This window comes from Osmerus mordax, chromosome 23, assembly GCF_038355195.1.
Source record: "Osmerus mordax isolate fOsmMor3 chromosome 23, fOsmMor3.pri, whole genome shotgun sequence".
Classification (NCBI taxonomy): Eukaryota; Metazoa; Chordata; class Actinopteri; order Osmeriformes; family Osmeridae; genus Osmerus; species Osmerus mordax.
The window spans coordinates 8,058,569-8,078,380 of record NC_090072.1 but is presented as its reverse complement, the minus strand read 5'-3'; the positions used below and the strand labels follow the sequence as shown (position 1 = coordinate 8,078,380).

Here is a 19,812-nt window from a genome sequence, read left to right as displayed (position 1 = left end):
ATACAAAAACATGAAATTGTACAAAACAGCTGAATAAAAGGAATTTAAAAAAAACGGTACAAAGAGGATGATCAATCAAAACGTGGCAGTGGTTAGTTTTAGATTTTTTATTTTTTAAATGCGAAGAAGAAAACAAAACTCTTTAGGGGAACTGGCCAATGAGAGCTGTCAGCATATTAGTTGGTCATTTCTAGGTACGAAACTGATAGGGCCAAATCATTAAACTAACCTAAAGTGCTAGTGGACAAACTTATCTCTAAGTGGGTAGCATTTAGCTCCAGCTGTCACAATGGGCCCACACACAACATGCAGCTCCAGCTGTCACAATGGGCCCACACACAACATGCAGCTCCAGCTGTCACAATCGGCCCACACACAACATGCAGCTCCAGCTGTCACAATGGGCCCACACACAACATGCGGCTTCTGTGGCTACTCAGAGCTGTCCTTAAGTAGCAGTCGCTTGCCACTCTTTGGCTCCAACATCTCGAGTTTAGCCGTCTTCTGACTGTTTAAGGAGATGTTGGGGTTAGTTGGGAGCCACAAAAATGCAACGCAAATAATAAAACAGTGGTAATAATAACAGGGATTTATACTGGCTGCGTGTTAGGTCCCCATACATTTAGTCATTTAGCAGACGCTCTTATCCAGAGCGACTTACAGTAAGTACAGGGACATTCCCCCCGAGGCAAGTAGGGTGAAGTGCCTTGCCCAAGGACACAACGTCATTTTGGTTGGCATGGCCGGGAATCGAACTTGCAAACCTTCTGATTACTAGCCCGATTCCCTAACCACTCAGCCATCTGACTCCCACTCCCCATATGCAGTCTGCAGTCACACACAGGTAGCTTGAATTTCACCCAAAATGGCTACAGAGGCTTATTTACCTTTTCAGCTTGACTTTCTCAACATCAGCTGCTGGCATACGGTCCATCAGTTCCAGTCCATCATTGACCTTTTTCAGCCACTCATAGCGCTCTCTTCCATGAACCTGGAAGGGTCAGTCAGAGTCAGTTGAATAGAAGTTCAAACTGAACAACGCAACTTTTGAATTCTTTGGTAGTTGCCTGCGTGCCACATTGTACTTACGCGGAGGACAAAGACGTCGTCATCTTCGGAACCAGAGTTGGTGCTCTTGACTTTCTTGGCCTCTGTAGCAGGTGCTGGCTGGCTCTCTGATGAGAGAAGACAACATGAGGACAGAGAACAACAACAATATCTTCCACAAAAAGAGGAAGGGAGACTGCAAGATGGGATAGGATATCATGCTGCTTTACTTCTCTTGGTTCCGGGCGTTTTGGTGCCGTTCTGGGGCTTGTTGGCGTTCACCTCCTCCGTCTTGCGGTCGCGTCCGGGGCAGGCGCAAACACGGACCTCGAAACAGCGGCGCCCGAGAACTTGGCCCCTTAAGGTGACAAGAGGGATGAAGACCCATTATATAACACACACACACACACAGAGACAAAAAAAATTAGATGTAAAATCAAATAAGGAGCAAATTCGCACAGACAAACAGTAAAGCGAGAAAAGGAGGGACTCACTCGGGTGTCTCCAGGGTCAGGATGGTCAGGATGGGCCGACGGTTCATCCCACCCATGCAGCTGCTGTTGCACATGTAGTTAAGCAGCAGGGTGGTCACCTCAGAGCCCAGCTGCGAATAAACAGTCAAACAAACCCTTCAAAAATAGACAGCGCATCATAACTAAAAAGTCGCCTTGCTTGCGTGGCACCAGGCCTTGTTCTTGTTGTTAAAAAAATGCTTTGATTACTGCTCGGATCTTAAAGATGCAGATCGACTGGGTTGGCTCAACCGTAGCATGTGGAGCAGTTCTTTTCCTGAGCTACAGCAGGAGTGGGGTGTGGCACAGACCTGGGGGGGCTCGTACAGCACTGTGACGCTCTGTCTCCCGGTGTGTTCATCCTCCACATACTGAGCCTGCTGGTTCCCCTCCACTCGGATTAGGTGACTGCGGTGGGACACGCCTGAGGGGGCGACAGGAAGAGTTGGGACTCAGTTCTTCCCCCTGTATACGACCTGTACAAGGCTTTTTGTGCTCACACACACACACACACCTTCGTTGTTCTCGGCCACCTTCTGGTGGTGGGGGCAGCGGCGGACCACCTCGGCCACGTGCTCCGCCTTCTTGTAGACGGCAGTAGCCCGGAGGATGGCTCCCTGGGGGGGCTCCACAGCCACCAGCACCTCGATGGGACAAGTCTTAGCCAGCTGGCAGTACAGTTTATTCAGTTGCTGGGAGAACTGGGAGGAGGGGAAAAATAGGAGGTAATGAGTGAAGATTTGGCATTAGGACATGTGCATTTACTCTGAAAGAAGCCAAGAGGTAGGTTTGAATAAGCAAGTTATCAAGTAGGTTGGAAGAGCAGGGCACGAAGAACGCTGCGCTCGAATGACAGCGCTTGCATTGGGCTTAGACAGTGCATCTCAAACGACTGAAAAAGTTGTAATCACTCAATACTCAGTCTAGAAATCAGTCTTTTGAACATTGAAACACTTTAATTACATTTGTATCTCATACCTTTCTTTTGATTGGGCGTGCTGCGTTTTAACCCTGTTCTTGCTGGAAAAAAAAAAAAGAGTTCCTGTGTGAGGAACATGCCCCGTCTTGTCTGACCCATGCATTGCAACCAGCCTGCAACTCGCTCTTAGACCTATGACGGACTAGCAGGGGGCGTTGGTTTAGTGATAGAGCAACCTAACGTTAATCCACATAGGCCTATCCTAGTGTGCCGACCAGTAAGGCATTGGGGTAAACCTTTGCACAATTGGCTGTTTTTATCTGACTTCAAATCATCTAAACTTGCCTTTTTAGCAAATCGTCACAATGAAATGAAGGCCACATGAATGCAACTTCATGGAATATCCTTTGTCATCGGTAAGGTACAACATTTTGTCCAAATTAAATAGGATGAGAGACATTTAAGCCTAGGGTGAAATAATTTAAAATCCTATCATTTATTCTGATGTTGAAATAGACTAAATATTTGAGAAATTAAAATGAAAATCCATATTAAGAGTTAAAGAATATTTGTATATAAAATGTTATGTAAATTCATTTTTGGTAACTTATCGCCTAAAATGGATAAATAAGTTTACGGAGAACGACCAAGTCCGTCCCAAAACCATTTTGTTCACGCCAGTGGTTGGTCCACCATTACCTCGGAGGAATCCGAGGTAATGGCTAATGCTGCTGACTGACAGACATTTGAGAAGGAGTGACGCACATTTATTATGCTGCCAATTGAGCATTTTAACTAGGGATGCAGAATAAATATATCGCCATAATCCGCTTTATTCACTTTTTTGTGTCATTTTTGGGGATAATTTGAGGTTAAATTTAAGAACTTGAGTAATTTCTATGTATGTATATTTACAACCGGGTGAAACTGATTCTAAACATCATGGGCTAGGCAATCACATTTCTCCAGACTTCTGGGATAACGAAAGTCATTACTAAGTCATACAACTAATAACAGTTCTGCAAATTAGTTTCCTTTTCAATAGACGTAATGATTTCAGAGCTGATAATATTTTGCCATTCCAGTTTTTCTATGCTGTCTACGCCTGGTTCACTTTGAATCTAGAAAGAATCCCCCCTATTTTGGTATTGTTCGCTGCACACCCAATGTTTAGTTACAGAACATTGTAGGGCCTGTTCTTTATATCAGAATGAAAGCTCATGGTTAGGGATGTCAACAACTAATCACAGATATCTTAAAAACTGTCAGCCAATAGGTTGATTTGCATACACACTTCGCTAATGGCTTTGCTGTCAAGCAGCAGTCTGAGGTTATACAAAAAAATAAAATAAAAATATGTTAACTACACAAAGCTCGGTGTGATACTAATGTAAACTGTGTGATGGTTGTATATGCTACCAATCAGTGTGGTAGAGGGTGACGGATTAAAATAGCTAGTTTGGCACCTCGAGTCCGAGTATGTTATGCCATCATGAGATACTGTGACCAAACTCATTGAAAACAACCAAATTAATCTACATTTCCTGTACTTACAGTGGAAGTGACAGACTTGGCGATGCCGGAATCCTGGAAGCTCAGTTGGAAGTTGTGCTGGCCTGGGTGGTCGACAGTGGACAGCACGGTGGAGGTCGGGGGTGGCACGTTGTCCACAGGTGATCCCGAGAACTCCTGGGTGCTAGGCAGCTCAAAGAGGCCTTCGTCAAAACCCTCATGGAGAGCATCATCAGGTATGAGCTGGAGGGGGGAGAAACATCAATCACCTCCTTTTGAAATGTAGCTTTAGGCCTCTAAACGTTTAAATCAGCCATTTTTAAATCAGGGCGAGGACAGTTATGAAAGGCAACCTCTTTATTGGCCCATATAGTCCCAACTTACCGTAACATTAAATTCTTCCCAGTTTCTGGTGGGAGTTGGACTGTCAGTAGTCTGTAGAGGACTTTGTGTAAGAGAGGTACAAAAAAATAGAAGAGAACGTGAGTCTTTGTTTCATCTCATAGGAATAGATGCGTTACCAGGCCAAATGATTGTCTCAGCTTACATGTTCTCCCACAGCTTCTGAAAGGAGCCTTGGCTCAGGGCAAAGTTGTCCAACAGCTCTTCCATCTGGTGTTCCCCGTTCATTCTCTCAGCTGCTCGCCCGGTAATTTTAGGTGGTGCTGAAGGAGGCTGGAGACAGGAAGGCGACAGGGTCTGTGAGAATGAATTGAGTAAAACAGGAGTGAATTGATGATTTAGACATAACACACTTTCACTGTTGCGAGATGAGTGGGAACTGTGAAGGTAGGTGAGACAGAGAAAGGAATGAAAAAAACATTTAAGAATTACGACTTGGAATGCATCTATAACACTTCAGTGACTGAAGCAGGAATTCAGGGTGGTTTAAAGTAAAGAAATAAAGTGAATCAAAAGAAAGTAAAAAGTACAATGATGGTGACTCACTTATATAACTCCTTGGTTAGAGGCTAACCAAAGACCATTGAATCTGAACTTTAGACTTTCTTCACACACATCCCTTTTATTTTATATATAATAAAATAGCAAAGTTAGCTGATGCACTTAATCCTTGTACTATATCTAGCCAACCATTTCTACGTTCAAAAGAGAGGACGGGATGGAACACACCTAAATAACTAGATTCTGACTTCAGTATAGTCTACCCCACATCCAACATACCCCTTTCCCTGGCTAATTGACAAACATTTGGAGTAATTGTAAACTATACAATGTGTGCAGAACAAGCAGGTGAGCGAGAGATGCTACAATTTTGACTCCAAAGCATGACTAAAACGGGATTAATTCGTTGAAGAGGCAAGTTAATGTTAATGTAAAACTTAAAAGAGCTACATTAGCTAGAGCTAGCTAGGCTAGCTACCATAATTTCTTCAATCAGTTAAACATAAGGCTTAAACAAACATGCAATCATTTTGGGCGACATGAGTGATTGATATCAAGTTAGACAAATAGATGCGTTAACGATGGATAAGCCTAAACGTGATTGTGGCTAATTAACTAGCACTAATCAGTGTAGCAAGCATACTAGGTTGCCAGCTAGCTAGCTATCTAGCTTGACTCGACGTCGATTATGCGTTTGTTTTAGGAATGTCCCATGCAATGAGCGAAAAGAGTGCAAACTTTTCAGTTAATGAATGACAAAAAAGACACTGAACATATCACATCGTCACGTTGACTAAAATACCTCGCCTCCTGTAGAGTAATGTTGTGTAAGTCTTTAGGTTGCACCCTTTCTAAAAATGATCAAAATCGATCAGTCGTTCGTGGTCGCTTGCAATCTGCGACAGAGGAAACAATATTTTGATGCAAGCAGCTCCACGTTTCGGGGATTTCCCGAAAAACCTGAATGGGGAAGGTTGAACTCCTGGACCATCCACCAATCACAGACTACATAAGGCAAATGTATGTTTTTAAATGGAATAGCGCCATATGCAATATATGAAACTGGATCTTTCCTAAAAGCGAGCTCACCCATGAAGACAGGCTTATTTCGGTTCGTCTGGCAAATTTGTAATTGATTCAGTTTTAACATTTAACTAGTTGGTTTAAACTCAGATTTGTCAAATATTCTGGGAAATTATTAACCTAAACGGTCTGGTGCACACTATGGCTACCGCCATGCTGTATGCTGTCTGAGTTGTTGCATAAAGAAGACACATTTCATCCAAAAATCCTAAAGACATGTTTTGACATTGCTGAAAAGCAATGTCTCTTTTCAGAAATGATGACTCGGTTACTTAAGATAATACACATCTTGTTTTGCTAAGTTTCATTAAGGAACTTTTTCTTTCTACCGAAGTACAGTGAGTTGGCGGGTGTAGGCACTGACCCAAGGTAAAGCGATTATTTTACCACTGACTTCTGGCGTGCTGCAATACTTTTTTACTTTATTAACAACAACCAGTCTCGTTGATAAAAAATCTACTTCATAATTAATCTTTTTAAAATAAAGTATATAGGCTAGGCCCTACAATGATACCTACATGATAGGCTATATATTATATAGGCTAAAATGATATAGACCGGTCGTGTCGGTGTATAAATAAAAACAGAAGGCCTAAGGGAGGGGTGTACGAAGTAGGATACTGTGAGATGTAAGATACTAAACAACTAAACAGTGGCCTACAAACAAGAGCAGAAGGTTTTATCCATAGTCAATGGGCAGGTGAAGGCGTGCGGAGCCCTGGTGCCTTAGGACAAGCCCTAACTATTCGCTTCTGGCACTGTTCACCAGTCATGTGAACAGCAAGAAACTGGCCATGGTCAACGTGATTGCTGTTGATGGAACTAGCAGGGGAGGTTCTAGACCATTTCAATTACATTAAACATCATTGTTGTAATTTTTCTTCACTACATAACAGGCATTAACAGGCAAAATACCATGCACAAGGGGGTCCAAGCTTGTTGTCACAGGGGCACTGCACCCCACCCCCACCGTAGAACTGCCCCTGCTGACTAGCTGCTCTTCAGTCTACATTTACATTTTACATTTAGTCATTTAGCAGACGCTCTTATCCAGAGCGACTTACAGTAAGTACAGGGACATTCCCCCGAGGCAAGTAGGGTGAAGTGCCTTGCCCAAGGACACAACGTCAGTCTGTTCCCACAGTTCTACACCCTTCCATTATCATATTGGATGAACAAATAAATAAATAGGGTCTAAATGGATAGAAATATAACCTAACTAATTTAAGCCTTTTCTCCCCCCTAAATTGTAATTCCTCACTCATTTATTTATTTGCATTCATTGATGCATTTAGTAATGCATGCAATTGTGCATTTTTTGTTTAGCATGTTGTGTACATTTATTCATGTATTTATTGATATGGCAGGTTGCTCCATACCTGTATCCCTATTTTAAATAGCACCCATTCTTTTCCCACACATCATGTTACTGTAACAATATTAAGAACCAGTTGGCCCCTCAGGCAAATGCACACACACACCCACAAACACACACTCACGCATAGTCATTACCAAGGAACGGTATTTACATCGCCTGACTTGCCAGGTCACTTGAGTCACTGTTAGAGGGCAGTCACATGTTCTCATCTGTGAGGTGGTGTGACTTTGTTTTAGATATCTGATTGTCGTTCTCAGTTTTGTGACAAACACAAATGACATTTGCACTGTGAGTTTCAAAGTTAGCAAAGGCTGAGTTTTAGGGTATAAGGGAAAGCCTGCATACTGGCTTGAATGTAAATGCTAACTTAACTATGTATGTGTATATAATACTTGTATGATACATCTCACAGTTCTTGGTAAACCTCTCCCTATGTCTGTATTTATTATTTAAAAAATAATAATCTTATATTTGTATATTGTATAATTAGTATTTTAGGTAAACTGTTTTTTTTTTCTCCTTTTCCTATTTTCCTTTCTTGCCTGCTGTTACACTGCAATTTCTCCTTGGGGGGTCAATAAAGTACCTAATACTACTGCTGTGTAGACATGTCTGGGAGCTTGAGTTTTAGTTTAAAAAAAATTTGTTTTAGCCTAATTCACAATTTGTTCTTCTCATGAAAGAGAGAAGAAAGAGAGAGTCAGGTGGCTGAAGGTTGCCGGTTCGATTCTGGCCGTGCTATTACGTTGTGTCCTTGGGCAAGGCACTTCAACCACTGCCTCGGGGGAATGTCCCTGTACTTACTGTAAGTCGCTCTGGATAAGAGCGTCTGCTAAATGACTAAATGTAAAATGGAAGCATATGTGTTACTCTTTTAATTTTTAAATAGCTCCAATGACCTCTCTTATCTATCTGACCCTGGATGTTCACATGCTCTGCTGGTTTTGGGGGCTCCAGCCCACTGTTCTCTGGGTATAGAGTTTCTCTCCATTTAGTGTGGGCAACACACATGACTGGGACTGGGGGCCCTGGCTTTGAGAGAGGGTGTCAGGTTCTGTTTCTCAATCCACGCATCAGATCAGAGGAGGATGGAGCGGTAGAGAGTGGCATGAGATGAAAATGTCGATTCAAAGCGGGAGGGGGTGAGTAGGGCTTGGATTGAGTTAAAGAGCAGTCATTTTCCATGAGCTATATCATAGGCTCTGTTCTACCTCCCAACCAACGCCCCCCAACTCCCTAATCCATGCCTCTAGACACACCTACTTGCTGTCCCCAATTTCCACCTCTCTAGCACCAGCCCGTGTGATATGTTCCAAATTTAGGCTCCACCTGTTGCCTTGGGAAGGATTAATATTTTGTGTGAAATAGGGGAGGGTTTGTGGATGGGGTGATCTGGTGGTGTACTGGCTGGGTGCATGGCCCCTTTGGCATGTGTTTGAAAATAGCCTGGTGGATTCACAGCAGCTAAAATGGCAGACAATAGGAGGCACAGACAAGTCTGTTCTGGCTGTACAGCACAAGAGTCAGAGCCCCAGATCAGTGCTGGTGACAGTGGCTTCAGTTGATTTCAGGCCAAGCCTTTGCACGGGACTCAGGACTGTTTCTGTTACTGGCAACAAAACAAAAATATATTTTGTATAAATATACGTTGATTGACAGTGAAATATACTGTAATAGACAATGCTGAATTCATGTTTTTTGCAACAACAAAAAATACCCCCAAGATCCAGTTTTCCAACTCCATCTCCAAAAGGCCGTGATTGAAAGGAGGTCATAGAACTCACTCGTGTGGTGATTTCACCAGTCTGTATACAGTTGACACACTTGTCTTCAGGCAATGGTGGATAAGGTCAAGAAAGCTTTCTGCTTGCGTCTTTCCGCAAAAGACGACCTCTGTCGCTCTCAAGAGTAGGGACGGCTAAACCTCTCTCCAGTACCCCTCACAACCCCTCCCTCCTTTAGAAAAGACCAAGAGTTGTGAGATAGACTGTGGCCATGGCATTCTATTAAGGCTGAACGGACGCACCACGAACTTCATCGAAGACAGGATCCAGTGAAAGAGACGCATTAACACTTGCTCCTAATTTCTTCTCTTTATCGTGGATTTTTTCTTTTTTGGATCACTTTAATTCCACACTTGCGTGGTTTTTCGGGTCTACAAAGGGATTTCACGTGGTTGGGACTGCGCGAACGAGAGAGACGACTGAACGGCTACTATTGGTATCTCAGCCTGTAGCCATGCCAGTTGGGTTTCAGCAACTTGGAGGGGAGGTAATGTCAAATTTAATCTTTGAAAATGTTGTTTCAAAATGTGTTTTGCAGATCTAAATGAACGATATTTATAAATCCATCGTCATTGCGCAATGCACGCTCAACCGATGGGCCCGTCCTATAGGCGCAGATATACTGTGATTGCCTCAAAGCATGACAGGGATGTTACGTAGGTGTCGTATTCTTTCATTCATTCATTATCAGAAAAAAACATTTACACGTTTTTATTGACACCTGTGATAAACATCACAAACTATAGCTAAACTTTACTGCATTAGGTTTATGGGCATTTCGGCTGCACCAGAATAGAAACGAATGAGCATTTCATTCGTTTTCAAAAGTAGGCTAATGAGAGAAATGTGAATTGTGAAACTTTGTTTGTCCTCAGTGGTGACCTTGACGAGGAAGACCTTTCGATTAGCTATGCTGCTAGGTCTGGGTCAGGTTGAATTAGGGTGGGTGAGTGTGTGTAGTTCAATGGGTTTACATCACAGCTGCCATGAACATGACCACCTCTCAAATCCTTACCCCTCTCAGGTCATATTGGCATTATGGCAGTATTTTCTCAGGTCCGTGGTAAGGAGAGGACTCTGGTGTTTAAAGCTTTAACAGTATTACAGAGCACTAGACATTGCCATGACACTCAGCAACTTGCTGACGACAGAATCTGATAACGTGACAAACATTAGAAAAAAGCTGAAAAAAGGTATTTTGTCTTGACTTCACAGAACCATTCTTCAAATTCTTCCATATGGTTACATATTGAGTAATGAGGTGTTGTGGGGCATGTATTCTATGGAGTGAATTAGAGCAAGACTTTGGCATTCTAGCTTTATGTGGGTGTCTCTCATACATGGGCTACACACACACACACACACACACACATACACGCACACAGTCAAAGACACACACCCTTGTATTGGTTTATTTATTTTGGTGGATTAGAAAGCACAGCTTGTCTGGAGACTCAACACTGCAAGGTCATGTTGTTAATACACAGGCACGCCCAACCCATTCTCTTCACAAGGTACCTAATACAAACATGCAGCACAGTTTGAGTAAGTCACAATTCACGTCGTACTATTGAGAAATTGATAACTCTGTCTAGTATCCCGCACACATTTTCTGGGAAAACACATTGCAAATTGCATTTAGTAATGGCACAACATGCAAAATGAGTGAAAGTGCACCGGTTTATGTCCCCTGTACAGATATTATTATTCACGCTTGTAGGTTGTGAAAGGTTCTTGAGCCACTCAGGCTCAACTCTCCGTTGGCAGTGTTGAACATAAACTGATGTCAACAGAAGGGTGGTTTCTCCTCAAACTCCTGTCAGTCAGCATGCAGACAGGTGTGTGTGGCCAATTGGGGAATGGGGGGGGGGGGGTTAAAGTCCAAGCACCTATCACACGATACACAGTTAAGTCCAGCCCACCGCTGAATAGATTCTTTCTCATTAATAACACAGTTATATATAGTGCATATTAGAGACACTGTGTGAGGGTCCGTGTTTGTGTGTGGTGAGTATCCATTTTATCTTGAAGAGACAGTTCACCCCAAAATGATTTTTTTTCTCCTCTGATTGTTATTTATTCATCTATATTGTTTTGGTGTGAGTTGTGGAAAAATAATGGAACTAAATGGCACTCGGCTTGTGGTGGTCAAATTGGCTAAAAAGAAATGTGATTTATATATTTTTTATGTAGGGGATGAACTGCTCAAGGAACACATTGCCTTGCAATCTTGGCCCTCCAGGGTTATATGTGAAATAAAGGTGTAATGTCTGGTAAACAGGGGCATAGGTTTTATTAGACATGAGTGGGACATCCCACCACTTTGTGAGAACACCAAATCTGTCCCCCCACCTTTTATTAAGAAAATTATAATTAACGGCCTCATCCTCAGTTGTTAAGCTGTCCCACCCAATTTGAAAACAAACCTGCAGCTCTGATGGTAAATGTTTCCAAAAACCTACAATCTTCAACTTCTTGTGCTGTTATGTGTTTGTGCTTGTTATCACCATGGTGTCAACATGTGTTCTCATGTGTGCCTTGTGTCCTGATTCAGACGGTGACTGGAACCCTCGCTCTCTCTGTGTTCACCGCTGTGCTCGGATCCCTGCAGTTTGGCTACAACATTGGCGTCATCAATGCCCCTCAGAAGGTAGTACATCTAGCATTAACAGATCAAACTCACTTCGTTTTAGATGTAGGAATGTCTTTTGAGACTGTTTGTTCCAGACCAATGTGAAGGTGACTCGGCTAAGCTGATTAGGATGTGTGATATTGCTCTGATGAGGCACGTGAGGGAAGACAGTAATATGACATTTAACCAGATGTCCCTGGTTGGTTCCGGAACAGCTAAGTCCATTCTCATAGTTGCAGCTGTTACAGGCCATCATGTCTGTGTGTGTATACCCAGAGCACCTCATTACAGAGAGCTAGAGCTTAAAGGGAAACCTGAAATATGGTGATCAATTCCTTTAATTGATGAGTCACGTTCTAATTGTGAATGATAATTGGTCATTCAATGAATGATCTGCCATTTATTTAGCCCAAAAAGCATTGAAAGGGTTTTAGTGGTTTGATACATTGGCTGGAGCAAGAGGAGGAGGGAGAAAGAGCCAAAAGTGGAAAGGAAAAAGAGTGAGAGACACAGAGATGAGGGGAGAGACTGAGTTGGGAAGAGGATGGGTAAGGAGAGAAAGAGACAGCAAGCATCCAGTACACTATAGCAGAGAGTGGGACGTAACGAGGGAGTATCTGAGAAATGTCAACACGGGGGTGTGTGTGGCACATCATGCAGCATGCGGAAGCACGGTGCCCCGCCAACCCCCCTTGCCCCTCCCCCACCCCGATTCCCCCTCTCCTTCCTGGACCATCACTACCCCATGTCACTCACCCCCATAGCCTGCCGTCCCGGCAAGCTTTCACACATATGTACCTATTTGTATCCACCCAACCCCACACACACCCCACACACACACTTCACCATTCCTCCATCTCGGGTGACCGGGCACAGCTGAGAGTTGCAACCCGAGGCAGCAGTCTGAGACTGCCGCTCTGGTGTCATGGGAAAAGAGGGGCTATTTCTGTCTCCTTTAAAGGGGGTCGTTGGGGAGCCACGCTCATATGGTTCGCCAAGGGTTCACGTTGTGACACAGACAAGGGGGGGGGACGAGGTGTCTTTTTCGGAAAGGGACACACATCATGGTGCACGTACACTAGATTAGAGGGGCTCGAATACTGTGAATGCGGTTCCGGTCCCTTCAGCGTGAACCCTAGTTCTGGTTGAAGTTTTGCTTGTGTGGAGGATAGCCATCGTGCTGTATGGTGACACCTTAAGCAAGCCAACCAAATGATAACTATCTATCTGACCTTTTGCACTCATGACAAAGGGATTGTCTATGGCTAAGTATGGCCATAGACATTGATTTTCTGCCACAAAAATGATATGTTTATTAAGCAAAAATGGGAACAGCTTTGGTGTTTATTGAATTGTTCTCAATGAGACCTAGTAAGGGCAGTCAAAGGGGATGGTCACTTTAAGGACAGTGAGTCAGACATAATCAGTCAGCTTGTCACCAGTCAGGTGAGCAGTCATATGAGACATCACAACTTCCCAGCCTATGTAGGCATGTGACCTGCCGTCATTATAGCGTGTGTCAAGTCTTTCAACTCTCACACTGTGCACACCAGGCCAAAACCTTGACCCTCCATGACAGAAATGATGTGCTGGCCTTGAGCTACAGAGACTGCGCTGGTCTCATCCTGACCGCACCATGTCTGACATCCATTGCTGAGGGGTATTCTAGTTCAAGGCTTTGTGGGTGTGTAGAGGACCATCGTTCTAAAACCAATTGGCAGGAAACTCTTGTGCTTGAGTTTGTCAGGAACTGAAGTGTGAACTCTTTCTGTGTTACATTGTGTTAGGATTTTATATAATATCAACACCATTATATTATATCAACACCATTGGTGTTGATTTTATATAAGTAGCTGCTGTACTGTAGACATTATAATTAAATATAACTATTTCAAAATACAATATTAAAGTAATCTTTGATTTGGTTGCTCCGCTTTCCAATTTTGCCTCAGCACATTGAATAATCAATATGAGAGTTGTAGTGTACATTTAAAGCCCATGTGGTAATTTTACCTCATGATTATGTCGTGTTTTTAGTTGTTCTGGTTTAGCTTGACATTATTTCCTATGTCCTGCTTTTGCTTTGCTTTACTCTCCTGTATATTGTCTCTCCTTGATCTTGACCTGCGTCTCCTTCTCTTCTCTCTCGCCCGTCAGATCATTGAGCAGGACTACAATGCCACGTGGCACCATCGGTACGGGGAGCCCATCCCCCTGGGAACGCTCACCTCGCTCTGGTCCCTGTCTGTGGCCATCTTCTCCATAGGAGGCATGCTCTCCTCCTTCTGCGTGGGCGTCATCTCAGAGTGGCTGGGCAGGTAGGGACAAAGCACAGAGAGAGCACACACACACGCTCAGACACACAAGCATGCGTACACAAGATGCTGCAACCATACGTAAATCACACGATGGAAGATATCTGAGAGACATCCGAGCCTGTTCAGTACTGCATGTAAAGCCTTGTTTTTAAATTCGAGGCAGTACCCTGACAGTTGACTGCCGCGGAACTGTCAATCAGAATCATTGGTACTTTCAGCCCCCTTGTAATAGGCTGTATCACGCCCCCTCTTTTCTGTCACTGATCCAAACTGGATCCTCATTTGGAGCAGATGGCTGAGCGGTTAGGGAATCGGGCTATTAATCAGAAGGTTGCCGGTTCGATTGCCGGCAATGCAAAATGACGTGTACTTGGGCAAGGCACTTCACCCCAGAAGCATCTGCTAAATGACTAAATGTAAATGTCATTGGTTAGTCCCTTTCATCCAGTCTGTCTGTCAGGAAGTGCGTCCACTGTTATGTTGTCCAGTTTCCAGCTGTGAAACTAGCTAGTACACAAGATGGATTATAGCCCAGAGACCTGGACTATTGAAAGGGGATCCCAGAAGAGATGAGTGGATTGGGGAAAAGGGAGGAGTAAAGCTGTGTGTGCTGAATGTGTGTGTGTGGGCTGTGTATGGTGTGTGTTGTGTGTGTGTACATGCTGTGAGTGTGTGTATCTGCACAGGCTATCACAGTTTAGTTTTCTACCTGATGTCTGTCCCTGATCCTACCTAACCCTCATGCAAATCCTTACCTGTTTTACAGGCTTTACTGTTATCAGATTTGGGTCAGTCTGAAATTCATAACACTTCACATCATAAACATAGTTTTAGTTGAGGCATGCATTATCAGTTATTCATATTTCTTGTGCCCATCCTTAGCATATCAGCTTTGAAAAAGTACGTATTTGACAGAGTAAAACATGCTTTTCATTTAATTTTGTATCAGAATTTTAAACCCCACAACTTAGTCTGCACATGTTTGTTAAATTGTTTGTGATGAAATCCTGCCATCTAGAGGCTTTGCATAAGCCTCCGACATCTAACTACTCTTTTAGAGTGGTTACTTTGTGCAAACTAGCTACTGGTTTTCTATATTGAAAAAACATTGGTTTCTTTGTGTTTTGTCAGGAGGAAAGCCATGTTGATCAACAACTTGTTTGCGTTCATTGGCGGAGGCCTGATGGGGATGTCCAAGATCAGTCGGTCATTTGAGATGATGATCCTCGGCCGGTTTGTCATCGGGATGTACTGTGGTGAGGATCTAGTAGACTCAAAGTTTATCTGGAGAAACATATATGACCCTGATATAGGACTATTATAGGCCTACCCCTAATTAAAATCTGGGCAGAATATTAATAGAAAATAGTAGAATGCCATTACAAATGCAAGTTACAGTATACAAGCATTTTGCCCAAACAAGTATATCTGAATATGATACTGTATACTAGTTTCTGTTCCTTGTCTTTTTATACTCAGGATTGGCTTCAGGGCTGACACCCATGTATGTGGGTGAGATTGCACCCACCAGTCTCCGAGGGGCACTGGGCACCCTGCACCAGCTGGCTATCGTCACAGGCATACTCCTAGCACAGGTAGGATTCTGGACATACGTGTGATCAAGAAAAGAAGCACCAGGCACAGCATTCCGGGAGGGTTAAATCGTTTTGGAACAAGAAAACATTTCTTACCGGAACACACATTGATAATTACATAAGTAAATATGCTAAATAGTCAACGGTGTAGATGGTTTACTTTTGGATGGTTTATTCACCCTTCCTAATTGTCTGTCTCTCCTTCCCCTGGTAGATCCTTGGTCTGGAGTCTCTGCTGGGTAGCGAGGAGCTCTGGCCGGTGCTGCTGGGGATCACCGTTATCCCCACCGTCCTGCAAATGGTGTTGCTGCCCTTCTGCCCCGAGAGCCCCCGGTTCCTCTACATCATCCGCTGCCAGGAGCACCACGCCAAGAGTGGTGAGAGAGACGTCTCGAACGTGTCCCAATACTCCGTAGTGGCCTCCTTTCCTGTCTCTTTTAGGAGTCACTAAGCTTAGAGGACCTTTAGAAACTTCACGAAAGACGTCCCCAAATATTGAGATGTGTACCAGAGATAAGCTATTAATGAGCTATGTGTACTCTCTCTCTCTCTCTCTCTCTCTCTCTAATATACATACTCCCAGGTCTTAGGAGGTTGACGGGGAGACAGGATGTAGGGGACATGCTGGCGGAGATGAAGGAGGAGAAGAGGAGGATGGACATGGAGAGGAAGGTGTCCATCCCGGAGCTGTTCCGATCTCCGTTTTACAGACAGCCTATAATCATAGCTATCGTACTGCAGCTCTCCCAGCAGCTGTCTGGAGTCAACGCTGTGAGTAGAGCATGTGCATGTATGTGTCTCTGGGTGTACAGTTTGTGAATTCTTTTTTTATTCAATTCCAGGGCAAACCATGGTATATGTTTGGATCGTTAAGTTGTTTCATCTTATTTCTTCTTCTCCTCCTACCAGATATTCTACTACTCCACCAGCATCTTCCAGAAGGCAGGGGTCCAAAGCCCTGTCTACGCCACCATTGGAGCCGGAGTGGTCAACTGTGCCTTTACCGTGGTCTCGGTAGGCTCATTAGTCACAACCACAACCCCATCCTCTCCTGTTTAACAATGCTATCAGAGAGTAAACAAGATAACGCTGTGGATCGACCCAACCTATCCTTTCTCTAATAGTTATCCAAAGAAATAAGCGAGATATGACTTGTTGGGTAGAGAAGTTTAACTCCCAAGTCACCCATAGTGTGTCCCAGTGTGTGTATTTGTAAATAAGAAGGGGTGGAAGTACTTTTTGTTTTGAAAAGTTGTTGTCTGGTCAAGTAATACTGTTACCCTTATCACAATACTAAACAAACTGAACTATGAAATTATTCCATCCTTATCTATCTGTTTATTATGACTCTTGTAGTGTCCTCATCAGCTAATTAGATAAGTCTACTTCTGGAAGTTTAACCAGGGTGGTACCTACAATGCTTGTATAAAATTCCCTTTTTGCCTCATTCTGCTTACACACCATACTGATCTGTTTGATCTTTTGACACAAACATTTTAAAGCTAGTTTGCATGAGTGAACTTCCTTGGTTAACTTCAACCAATTAAGTTGCTTAAATGTTTTTTCCCTTCCGAATGACTCTTAAGACACAGACAGAAGTGAATGAATAATGACTAATGAATAATAATGAATAATGGGGAGCTCTTATTGGACTACGACTGTTCTCTAATCTTTTGTCGTCCTCCTTTCATCCAATCAACAGCTCTTCCTGGTGGAGAGGACAGGCCGCAGGACACTGCACATGCTCGGCCTGTCCGGGATGTGCCTGTGTGCTGTCATCATGACGATGGCCCTCGCCTTATTGGTCAGTCCTGCATAAACATAAACAACATGTGCTATGGTTCAGCTACAATGACAGAAAAATAATGTACTTATTGATTAAAGCTTCTGTATTACCTTACTTGCACATTGTAGGCACAGACACCAAAAAACGAATTCAAGAAATAAACATAGAAAAAAATATTTTTACATAATAAATATTTTGTCACCTGCTTGTGTCAGACTCTTTCCTTCATCCCACCCAAAAATGTCAGCACCAAATGTTCCTAGTTGTTTCTATAAGACGACAATGAACCCTTTAATCTTGTCCCTGGCAGGATAGGGTTCCCTGGATGAGCTACATCAGCATGCTGGCCATCTTTGGCTTCGTGGGCTTCTTTGAAGTGGGTCCTGGTCCGATCCCCTGGTTCTTCGTCGCCGAGCTCTTCTCCCAGGGTCCCAGACCTGCTGCTATGGCTGTGGCCGGATTCTCCAACTGGACCGCCAACTTTATTATCGGCATGGGCTTCCAATACATCGCTGTGAGTGTTTGGATCCATGTTGTTTTACTTTAGTAAAGGAAAATAGTAGTTGATTATAGCCTTGTTGAGGTTAACTGGTAAGCAGATGTCATAAATGATTTATAAGTGAACCTTATCCTTACCGTGAACCTCTTTCTCTTAATTTCTTCATTTCTCCTCAGGACGTTTGCGGCCCCTACGTGTTCCTGATTTTCGCAGTGCTCATCCTCTTCTTCATCCTCTTCACCTACTTCCGGGTGCCAGAGACGCGGGGCAAGACGTTTGACCAAATCGCCGCCAATTTCCAGCAGCACTCAGCGACCATGATGGACATGGACCTGGACCTGGGCCTGGACAAGCCTAGCACCGAGCTGGACTACCTTGGGGATGGCACTCTGAACTAAGGGTGGGGGGCCTGAAGAGGGAAGGAAGGCTGGGCGCCATAGAAATGAAGTTGGGTATCGTCCCGAGGGGTGGACAGTCCTTTGGGCCGGATTCCAAACCCATTGCTGTGTATTTGGAGAGTTGATGAGAGTATGCAATTGGTTTGGAATCAGGCCCTTGTAGGATGCCATGGGTGAAACAGGGAAATTACACTAAGTGGGGGGGGCATTCCTGGAACTCAACTTAGTACAATCAGTTTCAGGGAAAAGGTTATACAACTTTAGAACAGAACTGCAACAACTTAACAGTCACGGGAGAGGAAGAGTTGGAGGCTTGTTACCAAGTTTGGGTGACAGATTCTGATTACCATTGCAACCCATAATGGGTCATAGTGGGCTGTAAAAAATGTTTTTTAAGGCATAAATCACATGGTTTTTAAATGCAGGTTGAGGTTGGGAAATTATTCTGTGATATTGCACACATATTATATATAGAGCAATGCTGGAGAGACTTTTTACTGCACTTTATCTACAAATATGTCAGGTTTTCAGAGATGGAGAAAACTAGTTACAGAAGGGAAATAAGGTTAACCAACTATACATAAGTAACTAGTTAAGTGGTCTTGACGGAAACATGTATGATTTGTTTCTGACATTTCATGATGCGTATTGCACAGCCTACAGAAATGTTACTGTGAGAATTGATAATGATGTACAGTACTTAGTACTTAATGTTTATAGTGTGCTGGTTTGATTGAAACAAGGGAAAAATAATGGTTTGAGGGTCTACAAATATTCTAACTTTACCCACTCCAAAAGGAGGATGCCTTTCATTTCTTGTGACAGGTATTTGAAGTGGTCCTACTGCAAGAGATTTAACAAAGCTTTTTTTTTTTTTTTTTACCATCTCTGCAATATGTCTGAAAGTACTATGCATGCAGTTAGAGATTTTGGATGTACTGGTGTGATTGTTTCTTGAAGACTTGTATTGAGATATTGTACAAAGGACACCAGTAATTTATAAAATGTGTGAATATTGATGCTGTGTTCAATGAAGTAACAGATTGTTGACAAATGCCACTTGATTGTCTTTTTACTCAAATATTAACAGCCCAATTATGAAGATGTTATCAAAGGACTACTAAATATATTCAAGTAGATATGTTGACACCCCTATTACTTCAGGCATCATATGTATCACACCCAAATGCGGGGTACAGTGCCATACAGGTAAAGAACTATACTTGAAATGTCACTTTAAAGTTAAAGAAATTGTAGGTAAGGAATATTAAACTGACTCGCCAGATGGTTTGTTACTGTTGAAAAGGACACAAAAAACACTTGGCAAGTGATGAACCATCTGTATCACGGGCTAACTTAAACCATCCCTGTAACTGCCAGTACGAGTTTCCTTCTAGGATGCAAATTGGTCCAAACCACTGGCTCGGGCACAACTAACTTGAAGTT

At 43.2% G+C, this 19,812-nt stretch overlaps 2 protein-coding genes across 3 annotated transcripts; one reads left to right on the top strand and one right to left on the bottom strand.

The window, feature by feature from the left end:
• Positions 1-92: 92 nt before the first annotated feature.
• LOC136967455 (cellular tumor antigen p53-like) lies at positions 93-5,805 on the bottom strand. Of its 2 annotated transcripts, XM_067261236.1 has the most exons (12): positions 5,696-5,805; positions 4,538-4,689; positions 4,375-4,435; positions 4,033-4,233; positions 2,074-2,260; positions 1,871-1,983; positions 1,542-1,651; positions 1,278-1,405; positions 1,090-1,175; positions 888-991; positions 422-508; positions 93-347 (listed from the first exon to the last, which is right to left on the bottom strand). In XM_067261236.1, exons 2-11 carry the CDS (start codon positions 4,618-4,620, stop codon positions 433-435), a joined length of 1,149 nt encoding a protein of 382 aa, XP_067117337.1. In that variant the 5' UTR covers positions 4,621-4,689; positions 5,696-5,805; the 3' UTR covers positions 93-347; positions 422-432. The 2 variants fall into 2 exon arrangements, with proteins under 2 accessions (XP_067117337.1, XP_067117336.1); XM_067261235.1 differs by having other exon boundaries at positions 93-508.
• Positions 5,806-9,346: 3,541 nt separating this feature from the next.
• On the top strand, positions 9,347-19,425 carry LOC136967416 (solute carrier family 2, facilitated glucose transporter member 4-like). The gene is made up of 11 exons (XM_067261176.1): positions 9,347-9,625; positions 11,693-11,788; positions 13,928-14,088; positions 15,220-15,344; positions 15,568-15,683; positions 15,898-16,060; positions 16,267-16,454; positions 16,593-16,697; positions 17,386-17,487; positions 17,780-17,983; positions 18,145-19,425. The coding sequence occupies exons 1-11, from the start codon at positions 9,593-9,595 to the stop codon at positions 18,364-18,366; spliced, it is 1,515 nt and encodes a 504-aa protein (XP_067117277.1). The 5' UTR covers positions 9,347-9,592; the 3' UTR covers positions 18,367-19,425.
• The last annotated feature ends 387 nt before the right edge of the window (positions 19,426-19,812 follow it).